Here is a 9492-nt window from a genome sequence, read left to right as displayed (position 1 = left end):
GTCTGTGATGTGAAGATGGGAAAGAAGACTCACCAAAATGGGATTTTAACATTCACCAAATTACGGTTTTGCCCCCAATTCTATTTGCATTATTATTTTTTATTTTATTTTTAAGATTAAAACATTTTTTACGCTGGAACTTCTACGATACACTAACAAAATGAAGTGTATCGGTACTCTTCCTTCTTAATTTTATAAATGAACGATCATTTTTTATGTAGTAAATAGCTATTTGTTAATATTTATATTTTATAGAACCACATTTCATAAGAAAAAACATCATTTAATTGTTTATAAGAATCATAATAACTTTTTTTACATATTATCGTAAAAAATAATGAATGTTCTCAATTATGAAAGATAAAAATTTAAAAATTATTTCGTTGACACTTTTGATGAATAAGATTTAGTTATTATAATTATAAATGATAAAAAAATAATATTTTTCTTCAAAAAAACAACTCATTTAACTATGAATTTAAAGAGTGAGTGTACCGGTACACTCAAATATAATGGGTGTACCATAGAATTTGCTTTTTTTTTTTTTTTTTGTCAGGTAGCCTAGTGGCTAGAAATTCACTTTTAAAGTGAATAAATGGGGTGTCCGGGGTTCGAACCCCGGCCCCTGCATATAATAATGCATTGTCCCTAACAACTGAGCTATGCTCACGGGGACTAGAATTTGCTTTTTTACACACCTTATCATTGAAAATAATCCTCATATCTTTAATTAATTTTGCTGAATTCAACAAATTATATTATGGAGGTTCAACAAACACAATTTTTTTAGTTATTAATTTTCATTTCTGTTTTTTATTTGTGAAAATCTATGAAGTTCATATATTTTAAACATGATGTACCCGTGAACTTATCTCAGTTGGTAAAAACAATACATAATATATGCGTTAAGGACAATGAATAATATATGCAAGGTTTGTGGCAAATACATATTAGATACTAAAACGTTGCAGATATGTATACACGAAGTTTTAGAATTAAAATTTTTATTTTCAAAACATATTTTATTAGATACTTATATGATACTTCATAAATGCACACAAATATTTACAAGATAATTCACCGATATGTATATAAACAAAAAGGAAAAAACACATGAAACAATGTTGTGAGAATTCAATGAAGATATATTATTTTATTTAATTGTCTCTTAATGAATCATACTTAAAACTTATGTTTTGAGTAGATTAATGTAATGAGAGGGATGATTTAATATCAAAATTTGACAAAACTTAAATTAAGTTATTTTGGTTATGCTTATGTTAATATCCTATCATAGGAAGGAAACTAGATTATGATTTATACTAAAATTCTACACTTTTGATTTTCATCACAAGTATTATTTTTTGTACATTGTGAACTTTGTAGTTATATATTAATAAAGGGTAATCAATTCATTTTTTTTTTAATATTACATGCACATAGTTTTATTATAAAAAATTTGTTAATGTATATCTTAACCATATTGTATCCTAACTTTTAAAAAATTTATGCATTCATATAGTTGTATTGTATCGTATCTGCACATGTACTAGATATCCGAGCTTCGTAGTTGAAAATTAAAGTAAAATGTAACTTTTGTTTTTATAAACGATGATAAAAATTGAATTTGGTTAATTTAGAATTTGGTTAAACGATGGTGGTAACTTTAACTTTAAGTGCCACCAATTCAGTCTTAAGATCAGAGAAAAGGTAATTTAGATAGAGTTAAAGTAATGGAAAAGCCAATCTAATCTAATACCATCATTAAAACCATTAAGTACTCCCTCCGTCCTTAATTATAAGACCCTTTTGAGAATTTTTTCTGTCCCTTTTTATAAGACCCCTTTGTTATTTCCTATACATTAATTATTTCTTTACATACATGTCCCTATTTATTATACATATTTTTCTTCAATCAACAATAAATAACATGTTGAAAACATAAACTAACCTTCTTTCTTAAAAGATAAAATTGTAAAAACAATAGTGATTACAAACAACTTTAATACAAATATCCACTATCTTAATTCCCGTAATTTTGGCAAAAGGGTCTTATATATAGGAACTGAGGGAGTATATGCTAATGATTCTGCATATATTGATGGTCCTTAATTGGTACTAAAAAAATACTGAGTGATTTAGATACCAAGCAGCTGCAGAATATACTTACCATACCCTTGTAACATTATACTTGAACTTAAGCTATGAGTAACTATGATATGTTAACTGTAACACCCTATTTTATTATTTATTTATTTTATTGAGTTTAGATGTCTTTTTATAATTCAGTCGATTTATTTTGATGAGTGATATTTTGTTATGTTTATATGTTGATATTTATTAGTATAATATATATTATTTTGTGTAGAAATATATTTGTTATTTGATGTAGAAATATATATGTTATAGAAATATATTTTCTATAGAGATATATTTGTTATTTGTTATAGGAAATATTTTATATTATATATATATATTAGAATAGAATATTGAAGCTGAGGGGCAGAATGGAAATAAGATAAAATAAGTAGGTTAAAGATTTATATAAAAGGGTGAGTTAGAATTAGAAAATAAGGATTACGTGAAAACAATTTTTGGGAGAAAAGGGAGAAACCAAGAGAAGAGAAGAGTCAGAGAAGAGAAAGTGGTAAAACTCTGCGATCAATCAATCTAAGGTAAGGATGTGACTAACCTTTAATCATTCTCAGTATATGATTCTGAAAATTGAATTTAACAAGTTGTAGGTTGAAGTTTTGGGAATTTGGGAATTAGGGTTAAAAGTTGCAAATGGTTGATAGTTTGATGTTATAGAAGTTAGGGTTTTGAATTGCAATTTGATTGTTGAAGATGTAGGTAACCCAATGAATTGATATAAAAATTGATGTTCAGGTTGTAAAGTAATAATAAGTGAGGTTTCCTATCAATTTGGGAGTCTTGTGTTGAGTCTAGTGATCCAAGAGTGATTCTTAAGTCAAAAACGCATTGTTAAACTGATTTTTGAACTGCTGTGAAGCTCAAAATCGGCCCCCGAGTTGCCAAAATCAGTCCCCGATTTCTGAGCTGATTTTCCAGTTTTGGTTCGACGAACATCGGCCACCGATTTTCTGTGAGGCAAATTTGGAAAATATTCGCAATTTTCACCCTTTTCTGTTTTGAATTTGCTTTCGGTGTAAACATAAAAGTTGTAGATAACTGAGTTAGCTTCTAGTGGCTTTGGTTTTACTTGAAAATGATTTCTAGTTTTTGAGATATGATGAAAATACTCCAAGGAGGTCTTAGTGAAATCTTAGGAAAATTCAGTATAACCTTTCCAAGTTAATCCAAAACTTATGGAATAATTCCAATCCATAAAACTAGAAGTACTACGAGTTCAATTAAGGTGTTTAAGAGTATTCAACTCATGTTGAGAGTTGATATTGGAATAGGAATGAAAATTGTTAATAAGTTATAGACTTACAGATAGCCTAAATCAAATGATTAATGATTGTTGGTTAGTTTGAGATATTTATATAATGTGTTGAAAATGTATGATATGGAAATTATTATTGTTTATATCATTCAAGTTATTATTATCGATGTTGATATGTTGCAAGATGTTTATGTTGTTGTTTCCAGGGCCGGCCCTAGGGCATAGGCCGCGAGTGCGACGTCCTAGGGCCCATGCCGGTAGGGGGCCCAAAATTTTTTTTAAGGTAAGGGGGTGTATATAGAAATATTTGGATTCGAGGGTATATATAGAAAAATTCTCTTCAAAGCCCAAAATTCGACATGATAAAGGAATGGGCTGACATCTGTTAATACTTTTGGCCTTTTTAGTGATATTTGCTATATATATCCCATGTAACACAAAATTTTCTACATACACCCTCCTATAAATGGTTGATTTGAATAAGCAGGTTGAAGATATAATAATAAAAAATTATGTCTTTTCTTTTTCTCTCTAAAATCAGTGACAACGTTTTTGTTGTTCTAAACTCATTTTTTAAGTAATTATAGATAACGGTTTTTATCTATTGCGTTTTCCTGTATGCAACAAATCCGTTGTCAAATGAAAAGACAACGCCTTAGACTACAACGGAAAGAAAAGCATTGCCGGAAGGTAAAACAACGGTTTTATCAACTATGGCTACGATTTTCAGCCGTAGTCTTAGACCAAAAATGTTGTAGTGCATGCTTCAGTGTTAGTTTGATCGGTGAAGAGTGCAACGAAATAAGTTGGATAGATTCGGTAAATTACATTCATTTTCTTCAGTTTGTGAATTTGACAGGTGGAGGCAAAGCTACTAGAGACTTTGTTCAGCTTATTTAGCTCTTGTGCGTTTGGGGTTTATGGAACGAACGTAATAACATGCTTTTCAATAATGTTGTAACTTTTATTCCCAGGTTGTTAGATAAAGTTAAATATATGTCTTTAGCCTGGTTGAAAACAAAAAATGTTGTTTTTAGGTTTGGTTCAGATAGGTGGTGCTCAAGTCCCTTCCAATGTTTGGGCATCGCGTGATGGTTTTTTGTTTGTTTGTATGGCTCTGTGTTTGTAGAGTAGCTCTTTTGGCACGCCTTGTGCTATAGGAGCTGCTTTTGGTGGTTAATATATATCCCATTTTTGATTGTTCAAAAAAAAAAAAGATTCGGTAAACATAAGTCTTAGGCAAACATATAGGTAAATAACAAAACCAAGTATAGAAAACAAACATGTTTAAGCATCTAAAGCTTAAAGGAACTAAACATCAAAGCTCAAATGTTGCAGCCACAAACAACTGCCATATTGATTGTTATAGCAGCCCCCCTGTCGTTTCGCTCTGCTATGCCCCTATAGATGACAACAAACCAGCAAAGAAGGTGACTGTGTTTGCATGTTCAAGAAGAAATCCAACACGTACAAAACACAGGCACTGCAACAAAACTGGGGAAAAACAGAAAACCAGCAATAGATGATTCAAATTTTGATTTTTAATGAATATGATCAAAAGATTTTTCATCACATCTTAGCCTTTACCTATCCTTAATTGTGTAAGTCATTTCCTCCACATTTCAATAACTTCATAAAACCCAAAAAAAAAAAAAACACAGCATATGTGACCTCAACATCAATTTTTTATCCTAAAGGGGGACCAATCTACAATTATTTCTACATCATATAATTCATATTTAAAAATTGCAGCATCAACCTTGCTAGCCAAGCATTGTTTCAATTTCACGTGCAACGAACCAATTAAAGCATGTATCTGACAGCAACAACGAACTAGATTTAATACAAAATACTTTGAACCAATCCCAATAATTAGATAGACGATCGAGCTCTTCCTGCACGATCATATTAGTGAACTTTAATCAATTAAAATGCTCAAATTTCAAGTGTAGGTTAGAGGAGAATGTGATACATATTTGTTCAATAATAATAATAAGGAGACAAGGAAAAGAACTATGAATTACAAAAAGGTTGAGGCCTTGGTTTCTCACTCCATATCATTTTCCTAAATATGATTTCTTACCTTATGAAGGAAGAGTAATATATAGGCAGATGAAAAGTTTGGCCTTGCATATCTAAGAACAGATCCACAATTTTCTTTTTTGTGTTAAAACTCATTCTTCTCCTTCCCCTTTTACTACCATATTTATTTTTCCATTTTTCAGAACCGGCTTAAGCAAACCAAAGAGAATTGGTTCTTCTAAGCAATCATTGTAAATCCGGCTTGTAGGGTGAGAATTTCTACTCTTCATAAACTCTTTTCAGACCTTATCTATTTTTCAATGTAGGACTTGGATTTTTCACTATATACCTCCTCACATCCAACACTATTGGGATTGGTATGTGGATAATTTAGTGGGTAAATCAATAGGTTTTACCTTTTAATACCATAATAAAGATAACAAAAGCAGAGATAATTGGAAAACTGAATTCTCATATATTCATTGAATTGAAATACTGAAATTTAGAGTTCAGATTACATGTATTTATACAATGTTTATCCTTCACTCCGGTTGATGTTAACCTACACTCACTCTAACAAACTCTAAGACAGTTTGTAACTATCAAAATAAGCTAGCATCAGGTGGCACAGCATAGGGTGGCACTGAAAATTTCTCTCGCACAATTCATTCCCCACTTATCTCTTCTCACTCTTAGTCGTGTGAATGTTTCCATTCTTCCCTTCTATTGTTCTCTTAACATAATTCTCCAAATTATGGGCTGGGACAGCTGATATGCTAACTGTCCCTCCTTATCAAGTCACCGTGTCATTTGGGATCATATCAGAAAGGAAACGAGGTATATATAACCTTAGCTAAAGTGCAACAAAAGCCACATTTACTAATTCTTACCATAGAAATTTAAAAAGTAATAAAACCTTGTTTATTTATATAATAATTAGTAAAATTTTCATTTTGTCTTGATATGGCAACATCAGCATGAAGCAACTTGTACAAGACTGAACTACTTTCAGAGCTTTCCCTACCCTTGTAAGCCTAAACAATAAGTTGACATGATTTATATGCATAACAAGACCAGAACAGACAAACAATGTATATCTAACTCTTTCTGAGAGTCTATATTAACATCATAGTTCAAGTTAATTGCAGTCATACAATTAACAAACTCATTGATAGAAACTCAAAGCATACAAAATAATAAAAAGGTCCCCATACACCACAAGTACCTGTACCGACAAATATGAAGCTCTATATTATTTCTGTCACCTTGAATTGAATAATCAACTGAATCTTCTATCGAATCTATTGTTCCTTGTGGTCAACCTCTAATAAAATTCTTTTAAACTTGCAATTTCATACAACTAAGATTATCCAACCTAGTGAGAGATTCTCCTGAGTTCCCTTCAATTTTCCAACTTTTTCTTACACTTCTCACTTGCTCAAACGCAAATTATAAAGCCAGGGCGAGAGAAGGGAAATATGACAAACTTAGAACCTTAACTGTTATCCACTTTCAAGTTCTGAGTTTGGCTTCTTCAATTACTTACTCCAACTGAATATTACTTTGCTGAAAATTGCTTCAAGTTACTAGACAACTTTGTTAATATAACTAGAAACTATAAAATCTGTCAAACCTTCTTACTTTCAGTTTTGCAGTAAGGCGTAAAGTAGTCCGGAAAACTGATAACAAGAAAGAATAGTGTGCTATACATTGATACAAAAAACTGATGAGAAGTTCATAGCACAACACAAATACATTGTTCAACTCTCAGCAATAATAAACGTTGGTATGGTTAAAACATCAAAATGAACATAACAACACATGAATTTAAAGGAAAACTAAATTGCTAGTGAGTACATTTTGTAGTCCATAATCCTCTGCATATGCAATTAAAAGTAAATAAATTAAGAAATAAAAAAGATTAGACGACTTTCGTCAAAATTCAAAATAACCTAATATGTATCAAGATATCACCTTAACTAGTCTTCTCTTACAGTAGACCTCTGGCAATCATTTCACGTAGTAGTTTCTCTGCCCTTTCGTTCTTATCATTTTCAAAGAGAGTGCGAATAATTGTTTCACAAGTTACAGCATCAGGAACACATCCATTGTCTTCCATTTTTGACAGCAGGGTCTCAGCTTCATTAAGCAAACCCTCTAATCAAAGACCTTTGATCATAATAGTATATGTCCAGACTGTTAAATTGTAGCCTTTAATCAAAAGATCCTGAAAAATCACTTGTGCATCCTTAAGCCTTCCTTGTTTGCACAGTCCATCGATAAGTATATTGTATGTGTACATATCTAGTTGAATGCCTTGGTCTTTAATTTTCTTGACTAATGCAATAGCCTTGTCAACATGATGGTTTTTGCATAAAGCATCTATTAATGAATTGTAAGTGATTATATCAGCTGGTTGACCATTATCACGCATCTCATCAACAAGCTCCCAAGCATAGGAGATTCTCCCAGATTTGCACAAACCATCAATTAGAGAATTGTAAGTTACCGTATCAGGAGCAATTCTTCTGCAACACATTTCATAAAAGAGACTCAAGGCTTTGTCGACCATTTTAATCTTACAGAATCCATTAATCACGATACTATAGCTACGAGCATTGGGAGCCACTCTCATTCGAGATATAATACTTAACACATGTTTAGCCTTATTAACTTCATTAACAAGACAATATCCATCCATTAATGAACTGTAGGTAACAACATCTGGCATCACACCTTCTTTCATCATCACAGCTATCCCACTTTTAGCTTCTTTGATCTTTCCTTCCTTACATAGAGCGTCAACCAATATGTTAAAAGTATACACATCTGGGTTGATGTTTTTCAATACCATTTCACGGAGCAAACCAAATGCTTCTTTGAATTGACCAACAATGCAATATCCATAGATTAGAGAATTGAGAGTGACAACAGTAGGAGAAATTCTCTTTGTAATCATTTCAGAATATAACTCATATGCATCATTTACAAGTTTATCTTTGCACAAACCATCAATGATTGTACTATACATTACAACATTGGTGCTGACCAATTTCCCTTCGATCTGTCTCAACATTTGCAACGCCGCTCTTGTTTCCCCTATTTTACACAACCCATTGATCAAGGTCCCGTAGCTAACTTGGTTGAAATGAAATCCAAGTGCAAGCACATGGTCGTGAAAGTGTAGAGCTTCCTTCACCTTATGGTTTAAACAAAAACCTTTGACAAGAGTAGTCAAGGTTATGGTCTTGGGGTGATAACCTCACCCATCTTGAGAATTTTGGCGAATATAGAAAAGGCAAATCTCATTTGACCAAGGTGACAGTAACAATTAATCAAGATACTCAAGGAAACAATATTCGGCTTAATTCCATTGAATTCCAATTGGTAAAAGAGAAATAACAGTGGGGTAATGCTTCAGCTTAACCAGGGAACTTAATATTTTTCCAAATTCTATAACGGATGGGGCAGGATTCAAAAGGAGCATTCGATGAAATGAGGAAACAAGATCATCAACATGATTGAAATTGAAATTGGAATTGGTATTGGAATTGATTCTAGAATGAGAATAGTAAAGTGTTCTTAAAAAGGAAAAAGGAAAAGTGGGATTAAGTGAAGAAGAATTACGAAACCTGAAACATGAAAACAACAAAGACATTTGAAGCAGAATGAGATCGTTTATTGTGGTGATTGAGATCTGAGCTGAAAAGCTTGAAAACGAAACTAACGAGTATCTTCTTCTTTTTCTTCTTCTGTGTGTGAGGGTTTCAATTTCAAGAGTTTCTAGCACAAACAGTGGTAACTTAGACCATGTACAATGCTTACAAATTTTCAATAACCTTAACACCCACTTTTTCAATTTCCAACTCTCCACATCATTTTCTCTCTCATAATTTAACACCCATTCAACACCCATTCAATTTTGAGAATTGTTGTTCCCACATTTGGTTTGGCTGTGCCACACGAGTAAATTACTCAAATGCCCCTCGGCAGTTAACTGCCGAAGTTTAGAAATACGGCTGCAGTTAACTGCCGAGGAAAACATTGTTGCGTTTTTTATT

General features: G+C 32.0%; 1 protein-coding gene across 2 annotated transcripts; it reads right to left on the bottom strand.

The window, feature by feature from the left end:
• Nucleotides 1–4709: 4709 nt before the first annotated feature.
• Nucleotides 4710–9226, bottom strand: LOC120576160 (pentatricopeptide repeat-containing protein At1g12300, mitochondrial). Of its 2 annotated transcripts, none has more exons than XM_039827218.1 (2): nt 7406–9226; nt 4710–5225 (listed from the first exon to the last, which is right to left on the bottom strand). In XM_039827218.1, exon 1 carries the CDS (start codon nt 8505–8507, stop codon nt 7593–7595), a length of 915 nt encoding a protein of 304 aa, XP_039683152.1. In that variant the 5' UTR covers nt 8508–9226; the 3' UTR covers nt 4710–5225; nt 7406–7592. The 2 variants fall into 2 exon arrangements, with proteins under 2 accessions (XP_039683152.1, XP_039683151.1); XM_039827217.1 differs by lacking the exon at nt 4710–5225 and adding an exon at nt 5890–7308.
• Between the last annotated feature and the right edge of the window lie 266 nt (nt 9227–9492).

The sequence above is a fragment of the Medicago truncatula genome, chromosome 6 (assembly GCF_003473485.1).
Source record: "Medicago truncatula cultivar Jemalong A17 chromosome 6, MtrunA17r5.0-ANR, whole genome shotgun sequence".
Taxonomy (NCBI): domain Eukaryota; kingdom Viridiplantae; phylum Streptophyta; class Magnoliopsida; order Fabales; family Fabaceae; genus Medicago; species Medicago truncatula.
Note: the sequence above shows the minus strand (reverse complement) of the source record. Positions and strands in the feature narration are given on the sequence as shown.

Coding starts and splice junctions, on each gene's coding strand:
- LOC120576160 (XM_039827218.1), bottom strand. CDS start 8,507: ATGTTGAGACAGATCGAAGGGAAATTGGTCAGCACCAATGTTGTAATG.